At 47.5% G+C, this 27,387-nt stretch overlaps 3 protein-coding genes and 2 long non-coding RNA genes across 55 annotated transcripts in view; 2 read left to right on the top strand and 3 right to left on the bottom strand.

Annotated features, from left to right (window-relative positions):
• The first annotated feature begins 952 nt into the window (after window positions 1–952).
• senp5 (SUMO specific peptidase 5) lies at window positions 953–6,285 on the top strand. Of its 2 annotated transcripts, none has more exons than XM_035765765.2 (11): window positions 953–1,117; window positions 1,782–1,886; window positions 2,189–3,261; window positions 3,382–3,487; window positions 3,581–3,728; window positions 3,849–3,896; window positions 4,019–4,096; window positions 4,389–4,526; window positions 4,907–4,990; window positions 5,087–5,137; window positions 5,245–6,285. In XM_035765765.2, exons 3-11 carry the CDS (start codon window positions 2,331–2,333, stop codon window positions 5,353–5,355), a joined length of 1,695 nt encoding a protein of 564 aa, XP_035621658.1. In that variant the 5' UTR covers window positions 953–1,117; window positions 1,782–1,886; window positions 2,189–2,330; the 3' UTR covers window positions 5,356–6,285. The 2 variants fall into 2 exon arrangements, with proteins under 2 accessions (XP_035621658.1, XP_035621659.1); XM_035765766.2 differs by lacking the exon at window positions 953–1,117 and adding an exon at window positions 1,146–1,166.
• A 1,384-nt stretch (window positions 6,286–7,669) lies between these two features.
• On the bottom strand, window positions 7,670–9,732 carry ncbp2 (nuclear cap binding protein subunit 2). Its single transcript, XM_035765767.2, has 4 exons — window positions 9,585–9,732; window positions 8,897–9,078; window positions 8,484–8,622; window positions 7,670–8,109 (listed from the first exon to the last, which is right to left on the bottom strand). The coding sequence occupies exons 1-4, from the start codon at window positions 9,657–9,659 to the stop codon at window positions 8,038–8,040; spliced, it is 468 nt and encodes a 155-aa protein (XP_035621660.1). The 5' UTR covers window positions 9,660–9,732; the 3' UTR covers window positions 7,670–8,037.
• A 2,382-nt stretch (window positions 9,733–12,114) lies between these two features.
• LOC118378779 (uncharacterized) lies at window positions 12,115–13,381 on the top strand. The gene is made up of 2 exons (XR_004824496.2): window positions 12,115–12,223; window positions 12,419–13,381. It is a non-coding gene; the product is annotated as an uncharacterized LOC118378779 (long non-coding RNA).
• Window positions 13,382–14,089: 708 nt separating this feature from the next.
• meltf (melanotransferrin) overlaps window positions 14,090–27,387 on the bottom strand; it is a 39,690-nt gene continuing 26,392 nt past the window's right edge. The window contains exons 8-20 of one of the 50 annotated variants that reach the window (XM_052464872.1): window positions 27,322–27,387; window positions 26,815–26,966; window positions 21,707–21,803; window positions 20,428–20,622; window positions 19,425–19,578; window positions 18,109–18,176; window positions 17,596–17,783; window positions 17,156–17,348; window positions 15,667–17,034; window positions 15,592–15,616; window positions 15,492–15,541; window positions 15,417–15,441; window positions 14,090–15,344 (exon numbers count right to left, since the gene is read on the bottom strand). The exon at window positions 27,322–27,387 is cut by the window's right edge and continues 97 nt beyond it. In XM_052464872.1, the coding sequence (XP_052320832.1) occupies window positions 16,979–17,034; window positions 17,156–17,348; window positions 17,596–17,783; window positions 18,109–18,176; window positions 19,425–19,578; window positions 20,428–20,622; window positions 21,707–21,803; window positions 26,815–26,966; window positions 27,322–27,387 (1,169 nt within the window). In that variant the 3' untranslated portion in view covers window positions 14,090–15,344; window positions 15,417–15,441; window positions 15,492–15,541; window positions 15,592–15,616; window positions 15,667–16,978. Of the gene's footprint in view, window positions 15,345–15,416; window positions 17,035–17,155; window positions 17,349–17,595; window positions 17,784–18,108; window positions 18,177–19,424; window positions 19,579–20,427; window positions 20,623–21,706; window positions 21,804–26,814; window positions 26,967–27,321 lie in introns of all 50 variants that reach the window. The other 49 variants (XM_052465067.1, XM_052464981.1, XM_052465026.1 and 46 more) reach the window with 49 other exon arrangements.
• Window positions 23,533–26,743, bottom strand: LOC127908068 (uncharacterized). Its single transcript, XR_008066151.1, has 3 exons — window positions 26,559–26,743; window positions 24,384–24,447; window positions 23,533–23,968 (listed from the first exon to the last, which is right to left on the bottom strand). It is a non-coding gene; the product is annotated as an uncharacterized LOC127908068 (long non-coding RNA).

The following is a 27,387-nucleotide window of genomic DNA, read 5'->3' as shown; positions in this document are numbered from 1 at the left end:
ATATATAGTTTTTTAATTTTACCTTTATTTAACCAGGCAAGTCAGTTAAGAACATATTCTTATTTTCAATGACGGCCTGGGAACAGTGGGTTAACTGCCTGTTCAGGGGCAGAACGACAGATTTGTACCTTGTCAGCTCGGGGGTTTGAACTCGCAACCTTCCGGTTACTAGTCCAACGCTCTAACCACTAGGCTACGCTGCCGCCCCATATTGATGATCATGACGTCATACCGGACGGATTTCTGCCTGCTTGAACGCCAATAACTCAAAGATACTCATGAAAACATGAAATGACGAACGGAGTCGATAGACCATCACTCAGAGATGGACAAAAACAATATAACCTTCAAAATGGGTGAACCTTTCCGTTAATATTTTGGGGCTGCAGGTAGCCTAGTGGTTAGAGCTTTTAACCAGTAACCGAAAGGTTACTAGATCGAATCCACTGTTCCTAGGCTGTCATTGTAAATAAGAATTTGTTCTTAACTGACTTTCCTAGTTAAATACAAGGTTAAATAAGGCTGAAGAGTAACACACATCCCCACGTGCTCCACAGTTACTTGCTGTACAACTCTGATGAGTTTTGCACATTTTGCACACAATGTATATAGACTCTTTTTTTCTACTGTGTTGTGTTATTGACTTGTTAATTGTTTACTCCATGTGTAACTCTGTGCTGTCTGTTCACACTGCTATACTTTATCTTGGCCAGGTCGCAGTTGCAAATGAGAACTTCCTCTCAACTAGCCTACCTGGTTAAATAAAGGTGAAATAAAAAAATAAAAAATAGAGCTAAATGTGCGCATTTATCATACATAGAATAATCGGAAATGTGTAGTTCTTACTATGCTTTTCAAGAGGTGATGATATCACAACCAAATAGTTCATGTTTATTTAACAATACCTTGAAAACGGCAAGCAAGAGTCAATGGTTTTAGCAGAGCTGGAGGGTCTTCTTACTCGCCAGCAGGTAAATTGAACACTGCACTTTTTATTGATAACGACCAGCAATTTTGACTTTGTGGCCGTGGTAGCTTGTGAGAACCGTTTGCGCTGAAATGTGACGCAATCAGTAAGCGACGTCAAACTAATGAGATGGATTGTTTGATCACACAAGTGAGTTGTTTGTTATCGCTGAAACTTGTTTGACGATTGCAGAAATGTGGTAATATATGTGCTTTTTAGTTGTGCTTATGAGTTATCGATACTGTAAGAACGAGTTAAAGCGGTGTCTCTGTGCAGATCGCATTTTCAGCCATGGAAACAGGAAACCATTTGTGTTAGTAGCTAGCTATAGTCAGCTTGCTATGCTAGCTTGTTCGATACTCCAACGTTGTCATGACTCTTCTGTGTTTAGCTACACAACATTCACACGCTACAGCGTTACAACAGTGGGGGAATAGTTATCCAATCATCGATTGCAAGACGCAAAAGCAGCTCAAGTTGTTGTAAACATGGCTGAGCACACTTAGCGAGCCAACGACCTCACAGACAAGTTCAGTTGTCCAAAAAGTGATAAGTTGCTCAGAATGGTTTATTTGTTGCAGACATCACCATTATTAGATACTCCTTTACGTTATTTTAGTAAAGGATTAGCAATATGTGTAATAATGTAATGTATATTAATTAAACTGTTGGGACATCTGACAATATAGCAGGTCACACCAGTTCTTCTAATATGCCTAGTTATCTATCAACAATACTGTTTTCATCAAATAAACTTAGTACATTCATTTCACACATGTAAGCTATCCTAACAGCTCTCTTTCCTTCAATGTAGCTTCTTCCTTGACTTGTAGGGGGTAACTCCTGAGAAGGACCTCCATTCACCACCCTCTAAGACTTCAGTCTGAAACTGTCAACTACCTGGCCAGCCAGGGTGCAGGTTAGCTGGGCGATATGGGCAAAAATATTGCAATAAATTGCCTGAATTGGTGCGATATCGATAAGTAGAATGATACATTTATAACATTAATGTGCACCACAGTTTTGTTTATTTTTATAACCTTTAAAGTACTATGGTTGTAGCCATCAATTGTCCCATTAACAATCACCCATATTTGCACAAAATTTCACTTCAAACTTAACATTTCTCATATGTTTAATGAATGATGTCAGCAAAATGCCTGCGGTAAGTGATCAGTATGGTCGGTGGCGATAATTTTCTGTTTATCATCTCTGCTCTAGTCCAGGGTCCTTATCCACCCACAACTCAGGCAGAAAGTCCATCTACTGGGGGGTCCCTGGTTCAGTGCCCCTGAGGGCTGGGACCAGCACTCTGGGCCAGAAGCAGCTGTGAAGGGATGGGGTAGTAGCTGAGGACAGAGCCATGGTTCATAACGTCTCAGTCCCCCAAACACCACCGCCGGCACTGGTGGGCACCAATGGCCGCTCCTCTGGGAGGAAGAGGACACCCAAGGCATGTGACTGCTGTGGGCCAAACTCTAAGCACCACAATGGGAAGGACCCACATGGGAAGACTCCAGGTGGCAAGCCCAGACAACGCAGGGCCCATCTGGGGAAGGGCAGGGGCCAGGCCCTGGGGGGGACCCCCAAGACGACGGGTGGTCACCACTCTTCTGAGAAGACCCAGATGACAGAGGAGCAGGTAACAGCCATCCGACAGCTGGCGAACGACTCAGTTGTGGAGGAGGTAACCAACTCCTTGGCTCCATTTGTAACCAGCTCTGTCGGTCAACCTGTAATGAATGTTGTGGCTCAACTTGTAAACAACTCTGTCGGTCAACCTCAACCTTTAACGGACTCTATGGGTCAGAAGTTAACGTACACTGTGGTTAAACTGGTGACCAAGTCTGTGGTTCAACCAGTAACAAACTCTGTGGTTCAACCTATAATGAAGGCTGTGGTTGAGCATGTTCCTGATTCAGAGATGGAGCAGGAGAATGGTTGTGGTTTAGACAAACAGCCGGTAACCGACTCTAACACGGAGGTCATGAAGCAGCCCCAGGCTGGTGATGCAGCTGTCTCCCTTTCCAACGGTACATCTGCTGTGACCAACGAGGAACCAACAGACTGTAGCGCCCCTATGGAGGTGGAACCATCAGCCACAGCCTGTGTTTCCCCAGGCATTATGTTATGCAGCACCCTCCACCCCTTCGCTCTGTGGGACCACAGAGATTACTGTGAGGTGGGAGTGTGGGCTCCAAGCCCTGAGCCAGAGGACGACTGTGTCTCAAACCCAGCACAGCAACCCAACCCTGAAGACAACATCCATGAAGTAATCATAGACCTTATACATGGTACTAGACTTTTATTGTAACTATGATTTTTTTATTTAAATCGTATACATTTTAAGTTCATATTACTTTACTTATGTATGGTGTTATTATTGATTCCTGTCCTGTCTCTCTCTCCCTCAGAGTTCCTGGCGTTCTTCTATGTGAAGTACGGGAGCTTTATCCCCCTCACTGAGACTGACGTCCTGGAGCATCTGAAGAACAAGTGTAACACTGACCTCCATGACAAGTAGGAATCCTTTTGAGATACAAACCAGCTTCAATTTCATTGTTGATTTCCATTGTTATGCTGATAGCATCTCTGTTCATTTCTCTGTACTAGGAAGCTAAACATCCACTCCGAAATGATGAAGTATAAAGCGGGTCTCGCCTCCACCCCTATGAAGTGCTTCAAAGTGGACTACAACAAGCACACTCTGACCCTGGAGGACCTGTCCACACTGGATGACCAAAACTGGGTCAACGACCAGGTAGCTTTGGTCGATAGGAAACTGTGTGCTTGCTGCTTATAAACTTATTCGCCTACGTATTATCTAACCTGAAATTCAAACGTTGCCATGTTTCTGTCGTGTGTGTGTGTGTGTGTCTAGGTGATAAACATGTATGGAGAATTGATCATGGATGCTACACAGAACAAGGTGCATTCATTTTGGATCCTGGATCAGAATGTTCAACAAAGGGTTAATTGTGAAAGGGAGTTGTTAGGATGGTGGTGGTCTTCTGCTTGGTTACCGAATGTTTTCCTATTTTTCTCCCGCAGGTTCATTTCTTCAACAGCTTTTTCCACCGGCAGCTGGTGGCCAAAGGCTACGAAGGGGTTAAGAGATGGACCAAAAAGGTAAGCTGGTGGTAGGTTATGGAAGATGCAGCCAATTTATCGCTAGTTTGTTAAGATATGACCAGAAATGTAAAGGCTCACTGTTTATCTGAGACTGTCAGTCTCACAGAACAAGCTAAATTAGAATATGTCCGCGATTGTGGTTAATCTGGTGTGTCTCTCTCTCTTTGTGTCTCTGTCTCTCTCTCTCTTTGTGTCTCTGTCTCTCTCTCTCTTTGTGTCTCTGTCTCTCTGTCTCTCTCTGTGTCTCTCTCTCTCTCTCTGTGTCTCTCTCTGTGTCTCTCTCACTCAGGTGGATCTGTTTTCTAAGAGGTTGTTGTTGATTCCTATCCACCTGGAGATTCACTGGTCCCTGATCACAGTGGACATAGCCAACCACCACATCCACTATTATGACTCCCAGGGCATCGTCTTCAAATACACCATGGAGGTACTCTCACTCTAGTCCTCTGCCTCGCTATCAAACTCAGTTGCTTCTGAATATTTATCCTCGACCTGAGGAACATTGGTTTGATTTGATGAGCATTTATCATTTTAACATTGGTCTACGTCATCGGTGACAAACTCATTCCAGAGGGCCTAGTGTCTGCGGGTTTTCCATTCAATGATTGACCGGCAACCAGGTGAGGGGAGTTTTTATTTTATTTTATTAGTGACCTTATTTCATCAAGTAAAAGGGTGGAGTGAAAAGTCGCAGACACTAGGCCCTCCTTGGAATGAGTTTGACACGTTGTCCACATTTAGGAACCCTTGAAGGAGTCTATTTGTGAACTATTTAACTAAACCCTTCTGTGTTCATCTGGCCCACAGAACATCCTGACTTATATCCTGGCTGAGGCCGAGGAGAAGAAACACGCTGCATATCAGAAAGGCTGGAAGACGATTATAAGCAAGGTATTGTTTCAGATGGTACCGTGTGACTGTTCTCTCTCTCGGGCTTTCTGATTGACCGTGTGTTGACCACTGTCTCTGATTGGTTCCCACCCTCAGGGTATTCCTCAACAGAAGAACGACAGTGACTGTGGAGTCTTCATCTTGGAGGTGAGTGGGGAATTTCCCTCTCATACTGTAAATTCCCCACACACACACACACATTCCTTGTGGTGAATCTTCCCAATTTAACTCTTCCCCCGCTCTGTTTCTCTCAGTACTGCAAGTGCCTGGCATTGAAAGAGCCGCTGCAGTTTACACAGGACGACATGCCCAAAGTCCGCAAGAGGATTTACAAAGAGCTCTGTGACTGTAAACTGAATGACTGATCAACCGCAGTGTCCCAGCTCTAGAGAGAGTACACCTGCCTTTCCACTGGACCGTGGGCTTTAACGACTGTTTGACCCTTATTGTGGAAGGGCCATTAATACTCTAAAACATGACGAGCCAAGAAGCTGAATGAAGCGCAGTGGAAACGGGACACGTTGTGTGACTTAACGACACAGAGACGGTGAAAACAACCATCTGTCCTTCAGTAGTGGCTGGCTGGCTGGCTGACCTGGAGCAAACTCTGGTGGTTGGTTTGAGACCGGTAATGGACCTATCCGTGTTTATAACACGTTTCCTAGCTTCAGTTGTTAAACTGTAAACAGGAGATTATATGGGACAGTAGGTGAAACTTGAAGGTTCTTGTTTTATATCATGTTTGCCTGACTAGTAGAGAACAATAACTCAAAGGCTAACGTTTAACTGAATATACTGTTTTAATGTTACTTAATCTCAAACCGCTTCTTTAGTTCTTGAGAAACTCCACGTTTTGGCATCACAAACAGCAGTTTGTTATCAGGGAGTTATGATTAACCATGATGCTCCACTCAGAATGGCTTCATGAAAACACACACCTCTTCCTGCTTCTGTTGAAAATATGCTGTTAAAACAATGTGTATTTTGACATTTTAGTGTACTGAGAAAGAATTTAATGCTACTGCTGTAGAACCGTTTCTAAGCCTTTTATTGTATGAGGGGCCCGGCCCACTATGGTCATCTTCCTCATGGGAGGATCACCCATCTGAGGGTGCTGGTCCACAGACAGTTTGTAATTGAGAAAATGCTGCTGTAGAAATTGCTGAATCCCATCTATACTATCTGTCATTAATGCACATTTGAGCCCAGTGTATACCTGGTGCTAACATATGCCTTTTGTGTTGTTGTCCACATTTTTAAGACCGGTGTAGATGATTAAAATGTCTGGATATCAATCAAGTGTGAACAGATCTGAATGTTCAAAACCATTTAGCATCAGTAATTCTCCTTAAATAAATCACTTTCTATAATGGGTAGATGCGACAAATCTCACATGGTGGTGTAAGCAATGCTATTGCACCATTGAATGTTCACAGATCACTCTAATCTGGTTGATCTTCTTTCGGTTACTGGTCCAACACTAACTGCTAGGCTACCTGCCACCCCTTCTTTCATTCTAAGACTTTGAGAAGTAAGATTGAGCCTGCTGGAGTGGCAGGTAGGCAGGGTTTAGAAAAGTCAAATGTACCTGGATCATCTTCTTGTACCTTGACAGGTTGGGGATTTGAACTTGCAACCATCCAGTTACTAATCCAACGCTCTAAACACTAGGCTACCCTGCCGCCCCCGTTATGCTGACAAACACCTAGAGGAGATTAAATTGGGATTCTCTAGATGGGTAAACTGTCCTCAAAAGGTTCCCAATGCTTGTTGTCTCATCCTAAAATGGAACCGTTTCCTTCCCAAATGAATCCCCGAATACATTCAAACACTTTAGTTTTAAGTAATGTTGAGATGACAGAGCACAGGGTTGTTAGGATGCCCAGCTACAATTCCATTATGCTTTTTAGAGAACAGTGTCAATTCTATTTGAATTATCTTCAATTAGAACGTGGTTTACTTTCTGAAATTTAAATGACAAAAGAGCAGATGTTTGTCAACTCGATGGAGCAGTCTGTTCATGTTAACTACTTCAGCAAACAATCACCCATATGAGGATGTTTAATGATGATATGAAGTTTGTAAAGTTACTTGGTGTAATTGACCGGCGCATGCGTGTGGTGATTCCCTGATACTCGAGCTCAATTAAAATCGCAGTTTACATTTAAAGGTCATTTCCGATTGAGCCGACATGTGGTAACGTTGCCTTTAAAATGTCAGCCGCACTACAGATTGAATCCGATCGCAGACTATTGGCATTGCAGCTTTAAATTAAAAGGCAATGTTCCTGCAGACACAGAGATCCCATTCAAGATAATGGCTCAGTCGAAAATTGCCTTTAAAAGCCACAATGCCTATAACCTGCCATCCTATTGAATCCTGGTGTTCGGACACTGATGGTTTACAGCAGGTTAGGAGAATTAGGTCAAGGTTAGTCAAAATTGCTGTAGTTGTCGCAACTCGAACAGGCAAGTTTTAGGTCCGTAGCTTTTCTCTGTGGAGCCATAAACTCTGAAAAGCCATCAGTATCACCTCCATGGACCTTAAACAGCCAGTAGTGAACCTGTGTTTACACACACACTTCATCCATGAGAAACTACTCAATCTGATCAGAAGAGTTGCTCCACATTACCAAAGTAGTGTTCCAGTTTGTATAGTAGATACATTAAGAAAAGTAAAAAAGGTAAAAACATTTTATTTTTTTGAAAGTATACAGTTTGGGAGACAATTACATTTGTAAACGTGTGTCACACTGGTCCTAATGACTGGAACTATGGTTAACTGAAAAACACTTCACAGAAGACTTGTAAATAAACGAGTCATTAGAAAACCCTGGCAGACATCTGCTTGGAACCCAAACTAAACTGTCCCGTCCCTCGGGAGGTTTCTGCAGCTGAGCTAATTTCCCACATCGAGCAGGGTCATAATCTTGTCTATATTCATCTCTTACCTGGAAAAGGGCAAAGAAACAGCAGTAACATGTTGACTCAGGCTCGTGACACTAGTTTCCCCATAGCCCTCCCCAAAGAAACAGCATAGGACATGTTTTATGGCCGTGAGACAACTTTCCCATAGCCCCCCCGGGCTGGGTCATAATCTTGTCTGTATTCGTCTCTGACCTGAGGAGAAAAAGAGACTGACTTGTTTGTTTTGCCACAAACCCTGTTAAGTATTTGGGTCTATTAGGGGGTGACATAGTTCATATAGGACTGAACTTTGTCTCCTCATGATAGATCCTATCAAGTTCTAGAACGGTAAGACAACATGGTCACAATGACATAACCCATTAATTAACATGTTTCTCCTGTTGATAATACAGTAATGTTATAGTGTTAAGTAACTGTCAAAGTTCTCATCCAAACCATAACCAGTTAACGGTACCACTTTAGTGAAAACTATCAATTCCAATATAAACAACCAGAAACGGCTAACTAATATACAACTGTTGTCGTCTCTGAGGTAGTAAACATGCATTTCCCCGGTGTAAATTTACCTGACCACCGGACTTGCCACGGCCGTACTGCCTGCCTTCTTTAAAACCAGCGTCCCAGTCAGTTCTGATGATGCGGTCATCCAGACGTGTCCCGTTGACAAACCTCATAGCATTTTCAGCATCTGTACGCGTGTAGTATCTGGTACAGGGGTCAAGGTGCCAGTTTCCAGAAACACAGATTAAGCCTACTATTGGACATCCGAGGGTCAATCTCCACTGACTGTGCTTTTAGTGTAGGACTACATCGGCTGATGGAAAAAGGGCTTTATAAATACATTTGATTGATAGGAACTAGGCTTAAGGCTTTAGTGTAGGACTAGTTGTAATCTGGGTCCGGGAGCCCTAAGTGTATGGGTATAGAATTTTTAAAATGTTGAACCAAAACACATCCACAAGTTTTTTTTAAAGGATACTCGACGAAGCAGAAGCCGCACGCCGTCTTCTTCACCTTATCCAGGCCGATGATTATTCGTTTCACGTCCCCGCTCTTGGAGAAGAGCTCGTACACTTGTTCCTCTGTGGTGTAAAAGGACAGGTTACCCACGTAGAGTGTGTTAGCCTGCTTCAGCAGTTTCTCTTGCTCATATCGATTTCCCTGGAGGATGGAGGGGGAGAGAGAGAGAACATCTTTAGAAGAGTCTAGTAACTGCACAGCCAGGAGGACAATTACGCAATAGCTGTTAGTATTATTCACCACTAATATGGGTAAATGTTTGCAGCATAATATACGTTTTAAATAAGACTCCATCTCATGTAACCATACCAACCATATGCTAATTTCAATGTCTCGTATTTAAATGTATTATGTCTAGACTGAGACCAGTCTGATTAGAGAGGTCAGTATGATTTTCTCTTTAAACTGTAGCTAACTACAGGTTGGTCTCTTTGAAAACACTTTTCGACCCATTCCTAGGAGGAAATCATCCTTAAATACCATTTTAATGGTTTGAAAGCCACAGGTAAGTGATAAACAACGTTTGTCTGAAAGAAAAGACAGCACGTTGCAAGCTACCGGTAGCTTGCTAGCGCAACAGATAGCTAACGTTAGCGAGCAAAACTATTCTACTGTTTGGTTCCCGATTGATTTAAACCATTCCTTACCTTAAAATGTTGGTCTCTGTATTGGCTTACATCAACGTAGGAGTCGCTGAATAGCGCATTCAATTTAATAGACATTGTGTCGCTTCAAAGATGAGCGGAGAAATGTGTTCCTTACATCAACGTCTCGTCAACAACACAAAAAAGTACTTCCGGGTCACGGAATTTAGAAATATTCTAAATAAAAGTCCCCCACGTAATAGTAAAAAAAAAGTGTAATTAACTTTTATTTATTCATATAAGAAAAAATATTCTCTAAACATTAACAATGATTCATATTTGTTCATATTTAAATAACATTTGCATTAAATGTGTTTGTTTTTTAAACAAGTTCCAAGGTAAAATAAATGTCCCCAATGCAGTACACTACATTAAATACATATTGTCTTACAGAGAGAACTTTTCTAGGTGCCAAAGTAAAAGTGGGGTTGTAATTACTCACTAGTTCTGTAGAATCTATATATGGTGTTATTTCATGGGGGACTGAGGTCTGTATACCCAGAAACACTTTCTACTCAACCCATTACATTGGCCACAATGCAATACACTCTATTTGACACCCCAACACACATTTTATGCTATATATAAAAAGTATAGTACATGTGTTGTGAAACATGGGTCTGAAATTTCATCAAATGTGTTAATTCATGGTCCAACACATTGGTTCCCAACCAGGGGTACTAGGACCCCTTGGGCTACTTGGCCTATCCACAGGCTGTACTTGAGAAGACCAATGAGACCATAGGCCTCTTGGTAAAATGCACATGAGAGGGTACTTCAGGGGTACTCCAGGCAGAGCCAAATTTGCACAGTGACTGAAAAATTTTGGGAAACACTGGTCGAACACACACTATGATACAATTCAGTCATTTCAATCACTTATAGAATAAATCCGTTAAATGAGTTATTGGCACCGAAATGGAAAATCTATATCGATATCAGTTGCATTTTTTTATCAATTCAATATTGATATCACATTGGTTTGTAGAACATACAATGCAACTGTATGAATGTTCATGTTTCTGTGAAGTCCAGGCAACTGTTGGTAAATTGCCCATTGGGCCAGGTGTGTTCTGGTGGCATAAACCTACCTAATCAGTTTTAATCAATGGGAAGGCCATCCACAGTTGACCCATCAGCAGGCAATTAAGTATGTGAAGCAGCCTGTTTTAGTTTTGGTTTTGTTGTTTTTTAAAGGCAGTGCAGTTAATGTGATTTTCATGGGGTTTTAAAGGGGCAGTGCAGAGTTAATGTGATTTTCATGGGGTTTTAAAAGGCAGTGCAGTTAATGTTATTTTCATGGGGTTTTAAAGGGGCAGTGCAGTTAATGTGATTTTCATGGGGTTTTAAAGGGGCAGTGCAGTTAATGTGATTTTCATGGGGTTTTAAAGGGGCAGTGCAGTTAATGTGATTTTCATGGGGTTTTAAAAGGCAGTGCAGTTAATGTGATTTTCATGGGGTTTTAAAGGGGCAGTGCAGTTAATGTGATTTTCATGGGGTTTTAAAAGGCAGTGCAGTTAATGTGATTTTCATGGGGTTTTAAAGGGGCAGTGCAGTTAATGTGATTTTCATGGGGTTTTAAAGGGGCAGTGCAGTTAATGTGATTTTCATGGGTTTTAAAAGGGGCAGTGCAGTTAATGTGATTTTCATGGGGTTTTAAAGGGGCAGTGCAGTTAATGTGATTTTCATGGGTTTTTAAAGGCAGTGCAGTTAATGTGATTTTCATGGGTTTTTTTGTAATGATATTTCCATCCAATTGGCAACAGCTTTTCATGCGAATATTCAACAATATGCATAAATAAAATGTTAAAATGTTCTTGTTGTGGATAGAAGTCTGTGCGTGATGATCATACGACACATAAAAATTACTTTTGTGGTAAAATTCCCATGTACCAAATAAAAATTAAAGGTTAAATGGGTTTCCATCGCATTTTCAAATCTACTGATGATTTTGTCACAAAAACAAAGTGGCGTTTTATAGCGAATGTGCCCACTCTGGTATTGGCTGGTGTGTTCTAACCAACAGCTCACAGATATAGTACGGGTATAGCCTACATGATTACATTATTATGGACAAAAGAGTGAGATTATTTTTTATTTGTCAAACGGCAGCCAAGCATCGATGATCATGTCACCAGAATAAGACCCTGGATATTTATTGAAAAGAGCATCAAGCTCATCACCTTGCACTTTCAATACCCTGTGAAGTTCATCACAGTTTATTTATTCTGTAGCCTAATATACTACATGCTTTATTTAGTCGTAGTCGGGAGGACCACACAGCCTGTCATTGAGTGACTCCGGGTTTCAATATGATGGTTATTATATCAATATTTGCACATAAAAGCGTGTCCACTGCCATTTTGCACATAATACATTGATAGTCGTAATTGATTTGTAATTGTTTCTATAAATTCGTTCTTGTATTTACTTATTAGCACAATAAAAATGGACATGGATTCAAATGTAATATATTTTGAATTAGTTATCCACATTGCAATGTTTTTAAAATGGCAGCTTTTATTTTGAAGGATTCTTTATTACCATACAAATTGACGCCATCTTTTATGCTGCTGGCAGAACAGTGCGTCTCTGATGTAACCTCGCGTCTCAAAGTAGCGGTCATCTGAATGAACAAGGAAGTATGTGAGAAACTCTTCGATATTAATCTTAACTTTACCAGTGGCTCCTTACAGCGTATTATAATATAAAGATGTTTTCTCATGAACTAACGTATTTTTCGGGAAAGGCAGCTAACTACCACGAGTAGCTAGCTAGCTGGTTAGCTAACTCTGGGCAGTGAAATAACATCAGCTGTCTTGTCGTTTGTTTTACAGGTAACAAGACCATTTATTTACTGTGCGAGATGGCCATCATTCGTATGTTGTTCTCTTTCCTGAACAATCCACGAGTCATTGAGAAACTAGCGGAGTCTCGTCCTATCCGACGTGCGGCACAGATCACAGCTTTTGCGATCATCAAAGCACAAATCGCTGGGAAGGTTGCGACGGCGAAGGTCCTGAAGTCAGACACGCTACGCCAGGTTCGGCAAGAGGCAAACGGACGGATTCCCCGAGAAGCTGGTGACATCGGGACCCGGTTCAGAAGAGTGAGGGAGACTTTTGTCAAGGAGGTGAAAGATGGCTTCAGAGACGCTCAGGGACAAATAAAGAAATGAAGCAGTAGTCTTATGTCTGTATGACAGACAAACAATCATGTGAACTATTGATAACGTGACCGACATGACCCGTCCCACAACTGTCTAGGCCGACTACTATTACATCACTGAGCCAATGTTTTAATATATTGACGGGAACACTAAGCTACTGCTAAACCAGCTACTATGTTTCAAAACATACTCAAGATTAATTTTCCATCAGGGAGATATCATCATGTAATGAGTGTGGAGTGTTTTTCTGACTGGTTTAAAAACAAAGTTGCGCCCCTGTAATGAATATTGGGGTTTGTGGTAGATGAGTATTGTAACAGGTCTACGTTTGTGGTGAATTAGTCTACTGTAACAGGTCTGGGTTTGTGGTGGATGAGTCTACTGTAACACGTCTACATACTGGAGACAGAGATTTGTTGCAATCTACCCAGTAGTCTGTGTTTGTAGATATGGAATTGTCTACCTGATCTGACTTGCAGAATACCATCATGTAGTATGTTTGCTGTAATGCAGCCCCATGACATATTATGACTTGAGATGTTTGGATTGTCCTCACCTATTGGCCAAATCTTAGTGTGCTTTTAAATTAAATGTCATGTATTTTACCTATAAAAAAAATGACTAGACAACACGAGGTTTAGGCCTCTATTCAATCAATCCGTATTGTGGAAAATTCTGCACTAAAGTCCAATTGAAATTCAAAGGCAATGTTGGCTTTCACGGTAAACGCTGCATGTCGGGCTCAATCGGAATTTACCTTTCTATTGCGAAATCTGTAACTCTTCAGGTGATCTGGATTGAATAGAGCACTTCGTCACCAGCGTGTGTTTTACACCTGAGGAGGAAGCTGACTGACGAGTTCGGCAGTATCTTTGAAATAAGCGTCTTAACAACCCTGATATTGTGGGTAGCAGACAGTTAGGGCTATGCTAGTACAAAAGTAATTGCCTTTTTGTGAGTCTGCTATGGCTAAGTGTAGCATTGTGTGTAGATGAACCTCAACTCACCTTGCATGTTTAAAGTCCACTGTTTCACAGGTTGGCCCATAAAGAGGCTATAATAACCGTCCTTGGTTCTGAACCTTGAGTCCCTAAACCTCACAAACTCTTCCAACAACTTCCATTCAAACTGCCGTTGCAGCAAAGAACGCACAGGACTTCAGTCCATGATTGTGTGCGAGTATATTTCATTGTAACTTTAAACAATCAACGTGGAGATTGTCACGTCCACCAAGAATGTATTGCACAGTCCTTGACTCTGTAGATGGACTGACTGACACAATGTACAGGCTCTCATTCACAACCTACCACAGTAAAATGTTTCACGATGGACCACCAGCTTCCATATGCAGATTTTTAATAAGAACAGCAGAGAATTCTTAAAGAAGCAGTTTTGTAGCAATACTTATGCAGACGCACTGGCCTGGCAACTAAATATTAGTTACATGTTTATCATTTCATCGAAGAAATTGCTATAACTTTGAAGGCAAGCGTTTGTTTCTGACAGAAATGAGTCAGTACTCTGTACATATACACTGATATGGTAGCTGAGCATCATATAAATTCATTGAAATACAAATCAAGCTGATATACTGGACAGGAACACAAAATTGCATGAGAGCAGCAAAAATAAATCGAACACTGCGCCGTCACAAAGCAGGAATCAGGGTTGGGTTGAGTTCCATTCCTTATAATCACTATTGTTATAGATGATGAATTTAGCTCATGTGTACAACATTGAAATGTAATATAAGAATTTAAACCTGACTCTGTAATTTTCAAAATTCCACATTACTTTAAAATCAAAGTACACCTAAGTTTCAAAAGCAAAAAAACAAGGATGGCTTGTTCAATGTTCTCTCCAAAACAAGTGCATATCAGGTGCAAGCAGGTTCCAATCCATAACATTTATCAGTAGGCTATAATTCACATCATTTCTTATGGTAGAATTTGATTACCAGCCAAGCAAATGGAAACTTCTAGGCCTCTATTCACGCTGTAACGCGATACGGATTGAATCGAGACCCTAAATACAGATAGTGAGCAAGTTGTCTTGGCTTAAATGTTTGTCAATCCAGGATTTGGGGAGAACATATGAATAAAACACCCACTATTTGACTCTTTTCAAAACATTTCACAACACACATCCTGTAGTTCAAGCAGTGCATATTCACTGATATGGCATCAGCTTATACAGTAAAGGCAGAATGTGCAAAACGCGCCATATTCCCAGATATGGCTTGTGCCCATAAGTAGTACTCACAATAGTCGGTGTAAGCAATACACACCTTGCGGAGAGACGAACACTGCATAGTAAAGTATGTAACGGGTAAAAACATATACACTGATATGGCAGTTACCGTCAGTAAGCATAATAGCAATCCTTCGTCATCTCTGGTTGGGAAGGACTTCATTCTCTGTAGCTCATCCAAAGAAAACAGGATATTTTCCCCACTGAGAGACAAGCTCAATAAGCACTTTGACTCACTGACTCAAGAAGCACCTTGACTCACTGACTCAAGAAGCAGCTTGACTCACTGACTCAAGAAGCACCTTGACTCAATAAGCACTTTGACTCACTGACTCAAGAAGCACCTTGACTCACTGACTCAAGCACTTTGACTCACTGACTCAAGAAGCACCTTGACTCACTGACTCAATAAGCACCTTGACTCACCGACTCAAGAAGCAGCTTGACTCACTGACTCAAGAAGCAGCTTGACTCACTGACTCAAGAAGCACCTTGACTCACTGACTCAAGAAGCACCTTGACTCACTGACTCAAGAAGCACCTTGACTCACCGACTCAAGAAGCAGCTTGACTCACTTACTCAAGAAGCACCTTGACTCACTGACTCAAGAAGCACCTTGACTCACTGACTCAAGAAGCACCTTGACTCACTGACTCAATAAGCACCTTGACTCACTGACTCAATAAGCACCTTGACTCACTGACTCAATAAGCACTTTGACTCACTGACTCAAGAAGCACCTTGACTTACTGACTCAAGAAGCACTTTGACTCACTGACTCAAGAAGCTCCTTGACTCACCGACTCAAGAAGCACCTTGACTCAACAACAGTGACCATAATTTAGACCCAAGTCAAATAGTATTTTCAACATGTTATCTATCCTTCCTCACAAATCCTAGCATCAACATATACAGTAGAATAAAGTACAATTACAAGCTATGAATCTAAAGTACAATCATAAGCTATGAATCAGATACAGGAAGGGATGCAGACATTATCTTCTAAAGATTCCAACATGACAGGAAATGCTGCTGTGGTTCGCTGGGTGGTAATGTACTGGGTAGTAATGTGCTGGGTGGTAATGTGCTGGGTAGTAATGTACTGGGTGGTAATGTGCTGGGTAGTAATGTGCTGGGTGGTAATGTGTAGTGTTATTGCTGGTGCTTTGGCAGAAGAGGAGAGATTCCCTACAGAGGGAGTAGGCTACTGGGGTTGGTGAAGGAATGGGGCTGGACAAAAACAGAGGTTTTGTGTTGCTTCTGGGAATGTGACTAGGGATTTGGACAGGGGTTCAGGCTGGGATAGGGGTTAGGGCTGGAACTTGGACAGGGGGCTGAGTTGGGGCTGGAACTTGGACAGGGGGGATGGGTTGGGGCTGGACCTTGGACAGGGGGACTGGGTTGGGGCTGGAACTTGGACAGGGGACTGAGTTGGGGCTGGAACTTGGAAGGGGGACTGGGTTGGGGCTGGAACATGGACAGGGGCTGGTTTGGGGCTGGAACTTGGACAGGGGCTGGGTTGGGGCTAGAACTTGGAAGGGGGCTGAGTTGGGGCTGGAACTTGGACAGGGGGACTGGGTTGGGGCTGGAACTTGGACAGGGGCTGGTTTGGGGCTGGAACATGGACAGGGGCTGGTTTGGGGCTAGAACTTGGACAGGGGGCTGAGTTGGGGCTAGAACTTTGACAGGGGGGATGGGTTGGGGCTGGAACATGGACAGGGGGACTGGGTTGGGGCTAGAACTTGGACAGGGGGACTGGGTTGGGGTTGGAACTTGGACAGGGGGACTGGGTTGGGGTTGGAACTTGGACAGGGGGACTGGGTTGGGGCTGGAACTTGGACAGGGGGACTGGGTTGGGGTTGGAACTTGGACAGGGGGACTGGGTTGGGGTTGGAACTTGGACAGGGGGACTGGGTTGGGGTTGGAACTTGGACAGGGGGACTGGGTTGGGGCTGGGTTGGGTTAGGACATGGCTTCTTACACCCAGAGGAAGATGGAGCTCATCAGAGCCACCAGGAGCAGGGAAGACAGTGCTGTAGGCCAAACAAACATACTTCAGTACACCAGCACATAGGAAAGCTACTGTTCCTAAAGCATTACCGTCAGTAAAATGAGATAGATCAAAGAGAGTGTGTGTGAGTTTGTGTACAGTACCTTTAGCAGAGGAGTTGCACTCCATGTTGGTAAGTGAGTCCATGTAGCCCTGTCCCAGCCACTTGTCATAGGTCTTCCTCTCGGCCACGCCGATCATGCTGACAGTGGAGTCTTTGAAGATGAGGTCAGAGCCCTGGTACTTAGACGAGTCAAACATCTTGAACTCTGAACCCGTGTCACTACTATAGTACTCCTGGAGGGAGATGAAGAGGACACAAGTGTATCAACATGTAGTTCACCATTTTAAGGTGTGTAGAAGGGATATTTATGTTATGTTATGCCACATGCATACAATCAATCAACAAATCGACCAATCACTCACTCACTCACTCACTCACTCACTCACTCACTCAACTAAATAACCAATCATTCAATAAATCAACTAATCACTCAATCAACCAATCAGTCACTCAACGAACCAATGGCCCGGTCAGTCGTACCTGTGCTTTGTCCAGCAGGCCATAGAGGGCATAGATGTTGGTGTCGGGCCGTACCATAACGGCGTGGGAGGGGACGCGGGCCAGGTTACAGTGGGCGTACTGGGTGACCTCTGCCCTGGAGCCGTGGGGACACAGCAGCTGGAAGTCCTTAGACTGCAGGTCAATGGCCCACGACTCACCTGAATTACCTAGAGGACAGAGAGATAAACACACAGAGATAGAAAACTTACCGCAGATATACAGAGATAACTCTCCTAATTCACAAATACTGATATGAAGTTATGGAGTTAAAGAGCAACGTGTCAGCAAGTTGTTAAGGACTGGAAAACATTTCCACATCCTCTGAACAAGTTTATGATTCTGGTAGTGGGGTTATGGGTTTATGGTTTCGGTAGTGAGGTTATGGTGCAATGATAACAATGGTTGGTTTCCTGACCGGAGATGGTATGTAACACACACACGCAACACACACACACACACACGCAACACACACACACACACACACACACTTACCATCAGTGTTTTGGAAGACAGTGGTGTGCTTGATAAAGGCCACCTCTCCAGTTCCCGTGGCCAAACACCTGATACAAATAGAGTTAAATAGTAAATGGGGTCTTTCTGTTGACACTAACTAACTGTCACGGTTCGTGGGACAAAGACTATGGAGAAAATGAATGGCGCTTTTTGTTGTTGTAGTGTTTTTGGAGAAAGGTAGAAAATAAGGTCTGTGGTAAACACAGGTGGAGGAGATCTGACACGGTTAGTTCTATGAGATTATCTTCATTAGCTAACGTCATTTTTGTTGTTGTATTGTTTATGTCATTAACAGAAATCCCATGAAGTGTAATCATCCATAAAGGTCATGTTAACTGACTGCTATTATCTTATGGAACAGAATGTAGAAGTCTGTTTTTACCTCAGACCTCATTTTCTGCATTTATTCCAAAACCCTATTCTTTCCCCATAGGAATGTCTGAACGAACTTCAACGTCAGGGTTGTGGGTTCGATTCCCACAGGGTTGTTGGTTCGATTCCCACGGGGGGGGGGCAGTATCAAAATGTATGCATTCTCCACTGTAAGTCTCTCAGGATAAGAATGTCTGCTAAATGACTCAAATGTTAAATATATATGTCAATGATGCTATCTCTCTCTAGAATGTTCCCTACGATCTACAATTACAACAAACCAAGGCCGATATACATAGTTTGAGTATAACATTATAAATGGTGTTATAACTACAATGGAATTGTCTTGGCACTTCATAAAACTATGTCTCAGGGCTGTATTCAAGTGGCAGAAGTTCAGCTTTACAGTGTGATTGGAACTGAAAGGTAGTGCTCCAGCGCTGGCGGAGACAACATGCACGGTGAACGCTTCATACCTCCACTAAATTACAAATCACCTTTACATTTCTATTACGGAAACTGTCACGTTTCAGCTTCACAGACTGAATAGATTCAGTTTCACAGGCTGAATAGAGTCAGCATCACAGGCTGAATAGATTCAGTTTCACAGACTGAATAGATTCAGCTTCACAGACTGAATAGATTCAGCTTCACAGACTGAATAGAGTCCGTTTCACAGGCTGAATAGATTCAGCTTCACAGACTGAATAGAGCCAGCTTCACAGACTGAATTGAATCAGTTTCACAGGCTGAATAGATTCAGCTTCACAGAATGAATAGAGTCCGTTTCACAGACTAAACAGATTCAGCTTCACAGACTGAACAGATTCAGTTTCACAGACTGAACAGATTCAGTTTCACAGACTGAACAGAGACCTGAATCTGTCTTTAAATGGATCAGGAAGTTGTGAGATGTACTGTACCTGAACGCTCCATTGTATCCGTCATACAGGTCCTTGCCTTTCTCACACTTGTTCTGCCCTTTGTTGTCCCCCACACACAGGTCACACAGGTTGCCAGGGAATCCAGGCTGATTGGCACCAGGGACACAGCTGTTCTTAAAGAAACCTCCAGCGGCTGAGGAGGACAGGAGGAGAGAGAGACAGTCAGATCTACTGAGGAGGACAGAAGGAGAGAGAGACAGTCAGATCTACTGAGGAGGACAGAAGGAGAGAGAGACAGTCAGATCTACTGAGGAGGACAGAAGGAGAGAGAGACAGTCAGATCTACTGAGGAGGACAGAAGGAGAGAGAGACAGTCAGATCTACTGAGGAGGACAGAAGGAGAGAGAGACAGTCAGATCTACTGTGGAGGACAGAAGGAGAGAGAGACAGTCAGATCTACTGAGGAGGACAGAAGGAGAGAGAGACAGTCAGATCTACTGAGGAGAACAGGAGGAGAGAGAGACAGTCAGATCTACTGAGGAGAACAGGAGGAGAGAGAGACAGTCAGATCTACTGAGGAGGACAGAAGGAGAGAGAGACAGTCAGATCTACTGAGGAGGACAGAAGGAGAGAGAGACAGTCAGATCTACTGAGGAGGACAGGAGGAGAGAGAGACAGTCAGATCTACTGAGGAGGACAGGAGGAGAGAGAGACAGTCAGATCTACTGAGGAGGACAGAAGGAGAGAGAGACAGTCAGATCTACTGAGGAGGACAGGAGGAGAGAGAGACAGTCAGATCTACTGAGGAGGACAGGAGGAGAGAGAGACAGTCAGACCTACTGAGGAGAAATGTGAAATGAACTCACACACTCCAATGCTTGTGCGCAAAGGCAAAGGCAAAGGCAAAGGCAAAGACCAGACCAGACCAGACCAGACCAGACCAGACCAGACAGACAGACAGACAGACAGACAGACAGACAGACAGACAGACAGACAGACAGACAGACAGACAGACAGACAGACAGAGTTCCTGGTGTATTACCTTGTGGTATCTGACAATGAGCTGGTCTGATGAGACCTTTCTCTATGAGCAGACCCATGGGGATGTTCCAGCCAGCTGTACGGCCGTAGCCAGTGTGACAGGAGCTCTTCCCCCTCAGGTTCTCCAGCGTGGTGATGTCACTGTTGGACTTCTTCACCACTGCCACAGCATAGTAGACACTGCCATCACTGTCCCCTGAGTGAGAGAGGAGGGAAGAGAGGAGGGGAGAGAGGAGGGAGAGAGGAGGGAAGAGAGGAGGGAGAGAGGAGGGGAGAGAGGAGGGGAGAGAGGAGGGGAGAGAGTAGGGAGAGAGGAGGGAAGAGAGGAGGGAAGAGAGGAGGGAGAGAGGAGGGGAGAGAGGAGGGGAGAGAGGAGGGAAGAGAGGAGGGAAGAGAGAGGAGGGAAGAGAGGAGGGAAGAGAGGAGGGGGAGAGAGGAGGGAGGGAGAGGAGGGGTAGGGAGAGGGCGGGAAGAGAGGAGGGGAGAGAGTAGGGAGAGAGGAGGGAAGAGAGGGGGGAAGGGGGGAGGGAGAGAGTAGGGAGAGAGGAGGGAAGAGAGGAGGGGAGAGAGTAGGGAGAGAGGAGGGAAGAGAGGAGGGAGAGAGAGGAGGGAGAGAGAGGAGGGAAGGGAAGAGAGGAGGGAAGAGAGGAGGGGAGAGGAGGGAGAGAGGAGGGGAGAGAGGAGGGGAGAGAGTAGGGGAGAGAGGAGGAAGAGGGAGGAGGGAAGAGAGGAGGGGAGAGAGGAGGGAGAGAGGAGGGAGATAGGAGGGAAGAGAGGAGGGAGAGAGAGGAGGGGAGAGGAGGGAGAGGGAGGGAGAGAGGAGGGAAGAGAGGAGGGGAGAGAGGAGGGGAGAGAGTAGGGAGAGAGGAGGGGAGAGAGTAGGGAGAGAGGAGGAAGAGAGGAGGGAAGAGAGGAGGGAAGAGAGGAGGGAGAGAGGAGGAAGAGAGGAGGGAAGAGAGGAGGGAGAGAGGAGGGAGAGAGGAGGGAGAGAGGAGGGAGAGAGGAGGGAAGAGAGGAGGGAAGAGAGGAGGGAAGAGAGGAGGGAGAGAGGAGGGAAGAGAGGAGGGAAGAGAGGAGGGAAGAGAGGAGGGAGAGAGGAGGGAAGAGAGGAGGGAAGAGAGGAGGGAAGAGGAGGGAGAGAGGAGGAGGCTTCAGTGTACGTCTATAGTTATTGTCCCAAAAGACATTTTGATTTGCAGCAAATCATCACATGATCAAAGCCCATGGAAAGAACTTAAGGAAAACGTAGTCGGGTCAGTTTGGTTCTAGAGGGATCATACCTGTGTAGCTCTCCCCAGCAGCAGGCACCAGGCCGTAGCTTTTCCCTGCTGTGTAGATGTAACCTCCATCCAGGGTGATGGCATCTGCCTCTTTATTCTACAAACACACAGAAGGGAAGACCTGTTTCCTACAACCAAGTCTCTTTCAACAGCCCCTTTAGGAAGAGCCCTATGAGTCTGCCAGGCATAGTATTTTTATTTAACCTTTATTTAACTAGGCAAGTCAGTTAAGAACAACTGCCTTGTTAAGGGGCAGAACGACAGATTTTTACACCCTGTAAGCTCAGGGGATTCGATCGAGCAACCTTTCGGTTACTGGTCCAAAGCTCTAACCGCTAGGCTACCTGCCGCCCCTCCACTCTAACCGCTAGGCTACCTGCCGCCCCTCCACTATAACCAATAGGCTACCTGCCGCCCCTCCACTCTAACCGCTAGGCTACCTGCCGCCCCTCCACTCTAACCGCTAGGCTACCTGCCGCCCCTCCACTCTAACCGCTAGGCTACCTGCCGCCCCTCCACTCTAACCGCTAGGCTACATGCCGCCCCTCCACTCTAACCGCTAGGCTACCTGCCGCCCCTCCACTCTAACCGCTAGGCTACCTGCCGCCCCTCCACTCTAACCGCTAGGCTACCTGCCGCCCCTCCACTCTAACCGCTAGGCTACCTGCCGCCCCTCCACTCTAACCGCTAGGCTACTTGCCGCCCCTCCACTCTAACCGCTAGGCTACCTGCCGCCCCTCCACTCTAACCGCTAGGCTACATGCCGCCCCTCCACTCTAACCGCTAGGCTACCTGCCGACCCTCCACTCTAACCGCTAGTCTACCTGCCGCCCCGACACTCTAACCTCTAGGCTACCTGCCGCCCCGACACTCTAACCGCTAGGCTACCTGCCGCCCCTCCACTCTAACCGCTAGGCTACCTGCCGCCCCGACACTCTAACCGCTAGTCTACCTGCCGCCCCTCCACTCTAACCGCTAGGCTACCTGCCGCCCCTCCACTCTAACCAATAGGCTACCTGCCGCCCCTCCACTCTAACCGCTAGGCTACCTGCCGCCCCTCCACTCTAACCGCTAGGCTACCTGCCGCCCCTCCACTCTAACCGCTAGGCTACCTGCCGCCCCTCCACTCTAACCGCTAGGCTACCTGCCGCCCCTCCACTCTAACCGCTAGGCTACCTGCCGCCCCTACACTCTAACCGCTAGGCTACCTGCCGCCCCTCCACTCTAACCGCTAGGCTACCTGCCGCCCCTCCACTCTAACCGCTAGGCTACCTGCCGCCCCTCCACTCTAACCGCTAGGCTACCTGCCGCCCCTCCACTCTAACCGCTAGGCTACCTGCCGCCCCTCCACTCTAACCGCTAGGCTACCTGCCGCCCCTCCACTCTAACCGCTAGGCTACCTGCCGACCCTCCACTCTAACCGCTAGTCTACCTGCCGCCCGACACTCTAACCGCTAGGCTACCTGCCGCCCTCCACTCTAACCGCTAGGCTACCTGCCGCCCCTCCACTCTAACCGCTAGGCTACCTGCCGCCCCGACACTCTAACCGCTAGTCTACCTGCCGCCCCGACACTCTAACCTCTAAGCTACCTGCCGCCCCGACACTCTAACCTCTAGGCTACCTGCCGCCCCGACACTCTAACCGCTAGGCTACCTGCCGCCCCGACACTCTAACCGCTAGGCTACCTGCCGCCCCGACACTCTAACCGCTAGTCTACCTGCCGCCCCGACACTCTAACCTCTAGGCTACCTGCCGCCCCTCCACTCTAACCGCTAGGCTACCTGCCGCCCCTCCACTCTAACCGCTAGTCTACCTGCCGCCCCGACACTCTAACCTCTAGGCTACCTGCCGCCCCTCCACTCTAACCGCTAGGCTACCTGCCGCCCCTCCACTCTAACCGCTAGGCTACCTGCCGCCCCGACACTCTAACCGCTAGTCTACCTGCCGCCCCGACACTCTAACCTCTAAGCTACCTGCCGCCCCGACACTCTAACCTCTAGGCTACCTGCCGCCCCGACACTCTAACCGCTAGGCTACCTGCCGCCCCGACACTCTAACCGCTAGGCTACCTGCCGCCCCGACACTCTAACCGCTAGTCTACCTGCCGCCCCGACACTCTAACCTCTAGGCTACCTGCCGCCCCTCCACTCTAACCGCTAGGCTACCTGCCGCCCCTCCACTCTAAACGCTAGGCTACCTGCCGCCCCGACACTCTAACCGCTAGGCTACCTGCCGACCCTCCACTCTAACCGCTAGTCTACCTGCCGCCCGACACTCTAACCGCTAGGCTACCTGCCGCCCCGACACTCTAACCGCTAGGCTACCTGCCGCCCCTCCACTCTAACCGCTAGGCTACCTGCCGCCCCTCCACTCTAACCGCTAGGCTACCTGCCGACCCTCCACTCTAACCGCTAGTCTACCTGCCGCCCCGACACTCTAACCGCTAGGCTACCTGCCGCCCCACCACTCTAACCGCTAGGCTACCTGCCGCCCCTCCACTCTAACCCCTAGGCTACCTGCCGCCCCTCCACTCTAACCGCTAGGCTACCTGCCGCCCCTCCACTCTAACCGCTAGGCTACCTGCCGCCCCTCCACTCTAACCGCTAGGCTACCTGCCGCCCCTCCACTCTAACCGCTAGGCTACCTGCCGCCCCTCCACTCTAACCGCTAGGCTACCTGCCGCCCCTCCACTCTAACCGCTAGTCTACCTGCCGCCCCTCCACTCTAACCGCTAGGCTACCTGCCGCCCCGACACTCTAACCGCTAGGCTACCTGCCGCCCCGACACTCTAACCGCTAGTCTACCTGCCGCCCGACCTCCTAACCTCTAGGCTACCTGCCGCCCCTCCACTCTAACCGCTAGGCTACCTGCCGCCCTCCACTCTAAACGCTAGGCTACCTGCCGCCCGACACTCTAACCGCTAGGCTACCTGCCGCTAACCGAGTCTACCTGCCGCCCGACACTCTAACCGCTAGGCTACCTGCCGCCCGACACTCTAACCGCTAGGCTACCTGCCGCCCCTCCACTCTAACCGCTAGGCTACCTGCCGCCCTCCACTCTAACCGCTAGGCTACCTGCCGACCCTCCACTCTAACCGCTAGTCTACCTGCCGCCCGACACTCCCGAGGCTACCTGCCGCCCCACCACTCTAACCGCTAGGCTACCTGCCGCCCCCCTCCACTCTAACCCCTAGGCTACCTGCCGCCCCTCCACTCTAACCGCTAGGCTACCTGCCGCCCCTCCACTCTAACCGCTAGGCTACCTGCCGCCCCTCCACTCTAACCGCTAGGCTACCTGCCGCCCCTCCACTCTAACCGCTAGGCTACCTGCCGCCCTCCACTCTAACCGCTAGGCTACCTGCCGCCCCTCCACTCTAACTCTAGGCTACCGACCCTCCACTCTAACCACTAGCTACCTGCCGCCCTCCACTCTAACCGCTAGGCTACCTGCCGCCCTCCACTCTAACCGCTGGGCTACCTGCCCGCCCTCCACTCTAACCGCTAGGCTACCTGCCGACCCTCCACTCTAACCGCTAGTCTACCTGCCGCCCGACACTCTAACCGCTAGGCTACCTGCCGCCCCGACACTCTAACCGCTAGGCTACCTGCCGCCCTCCACTCTAACCGCTAGGCTACCTGCCGCCCGACACTCTAACCGCTAGTCTAGTCTACCTGCTAGGCTACCTGCCGCCCGACACTCTAACCGCTAGGCTACCTGCCGCCCCGACACTCTAACCGCTAGGCTACCTGCCGCCCCTCCACTCTAACCGCTAGGCTACCTGCCCGACACTCCCGCTAGTCTACCTGCCGCCCGACACTCTAACCTCTAGGCTACCTGCCGCCCCTCCACCTGCTAGGCTACCTGCCCCCTCCACTCTAAACGCTAGGCTACCTGCCGCCCCGACACTCTAACCGCTAGGCTACCTGCCGACCCGACACTCTAACCGCTAGGCTACCTGCCGCCCGACACTCTAACCGCTAGGCTACCTGCCGCCCCGACACTCTAACCGCTAGGCTACCTGCCGCCCCTCCACTCTAACCGCTAGGCTACCTGCCGCCCCTCCACTCTAACCGCTAGGCTACCTGCCGACCCTCCACTCTAACCGCTAGTCTACCTGCCGCCCGACACTCTAACCGCTAGGCTACCTGCCGCCCCACCACTCTAACCGCTAGTCTACCTGCCGCCCCGACACTCTAACCGCTAGGCTACCTGCCGACCCTCCACTCTAACCGCTAGTCTACCTGCCGCCCCGACACTCTAACCGCTAGGCTACCTGCCGCCCCTCCACTCTAACCGCTAGGCTACCTGCCGCCCTCCACTCTAACCGCTAGGCACCTGCCGCCCCTCCACTCTAACCGCTAGGCTACCTGCCGCCCCTCCACTCTAACCGCTAGGCTACCTGCCGACCCTCCACTCTAACCGCTAGGCTACCTGCCGAACCTCCACTCTACTAACCGCTAGGCTACCTGCCGCCCCACCACTCTAACCGCTAGTCTACCTGCCCGCCCCGACACTCTAACCGCTAGGCTACCTGCCGACCCTCCACTCTAACCGCTAGTCTACCTGCCGCCCCGACACTCTAACCGCTAGGCTACCTGCCGCCCCTCCACTCTAACCGCTAGGCTACCTGCCGACCCTCCACTCTAACCGCTAGGCTACCTGCCGCCCCGACACTCTAACCGCTAGGCTACCTGCCGACCCGACACTCTAACCGCTAGGCTACCTGCCGAACCTCCACTCTAACCGCTAGTCTACCTGCCGCCCCTCCACTCTAACCGCTAGGCTACCTGCCGCCCCTCCACTCTAACCGCTAGGCTACCTGCCGACCCTCCACTCTAACCGCTAGTCTACCTGCCGCCCCTCCACTCTAACCGCTAGGCTACCTGCCGCCCCTCCACTCTAACCGCTAGGCTACCTGCCGCCCCTCCACTCTAACCGCTAGGCTACCTGCCGCCCCTCCACTCTAACCGCTAGGCTACCTGCCGCCCCTCCACTCTAACCGCTAGGCTACCTGCCGCCCCTCCACTCTAACCGCTAGGCTACCTGCTAGGCTAGATTGCGCCTGCTGGAGTGGCAGGTAGGCAGGGTTTAGAAAAGTCAAATGTACCTGGATCTTCTTCATGCAGTCGTCCACTGAAGATCCCATCACACACTGGATATTGGGGACCAGAGACTTGGCACTGAAGGCCTCGGCCATGTCTGTACACTTCTGCTGCTCATCGCTGGACAACACACACCAACGCAGGGACTGGGGCAGCTCTGCACACACAGAACAATACTCGGTACTTACAAACAAACATAGAGAGAGAGAGAGAGAGAGGTAGAGACAGAGAGAGACAGAGAGAGACAGAGAGAGACAGAGAGAGAGAGAGAGAGAGACCGAGAGAGAGAGAGGTAGAGACAGAGGGGGAGAAAGAGAGACAGAGAGAGAGAGAGAGAGAGAGAGAGAGAGACAGAGGGAGAAAGAGAGACAGAGAGAGACAGAGACAGAGAGAGAGAGAGAGAGAGAGAGAGAGAGAGAGAGAGAGAGAGAGAGAGAGACAGAGAGAGACAGAGAGAGAGAGAGAGAGAGAGAGAGAGAGAGAGAGAGAGAGAGAGAGAGAGGAGGCCTCACCTGCTGGGATGCAGTCCATGGCTTTGAGAGTGTTGTAGTAGATGGAGCCCATCCACGCCTTAGGAT

Source organism: Oncorhynchus keta, chromosome 1 (genome assembly GCF_023373465.1).
Source record: "Oncorhynchus keta strain PuntledgeMale-10-30-2019 chromosome 1, Oket_V2, whole genome shotgun sequence".
Lineage (NCBI taxonomy): Eukaryota > Metazoa > Chordata > Actinopteri > Salmoniformes > Salmonidae > Oncorhynchus > Oncorhynchus keta.
This window is presented reverse-complemented; position numbering and strand designations above follow the sequence as displayed.

Bases quoted from the DNA above. Each gene is read 5' to 3' on its own strand.
- senp5 (XM_035765765.2), top strand. From the start codon at position 2,331: ATGGTTCATAACGTCTCAGTCCCCCAAACACCACCGCCGGCACTGGTG. The intron at 3,262-3,381 runs GTACTAGACTTT...TCTCTCCCTCAG, and splicing joins AATCATAGACCTTATACATG to AGTTCCTGGCGTTCTTCTAT. The intron at 3,729-3,848 runs GTAGCTTTGGTC...GTGTGTGTCTAG, and splicing joins AAAACTGGGTCAACGACCAG to GTGATAAACATGTATGGAGA.
- ncbp2 (XM_035765767.2), bottom strand. From the start codon at position 9,659: ATGTCTATTAAATTGAATGCGCTATTCAGCGACTCCTACGTTGATGTA. The intron at 9,079-9,584 runs GTAAGGAATGGT...TCCATCCTCCAG, and splicing joins ACAGAGACCAACATTTTAAG to GGAAATCGATATGAGCAAGA. The intron at 8,110-8,483 runs GTAAATTTACAC...TTTTCTCCTCAG, and splicing joins GTGGCAAGTCCGGTGGTCAG to GTCAGAGACGAATACAGACA.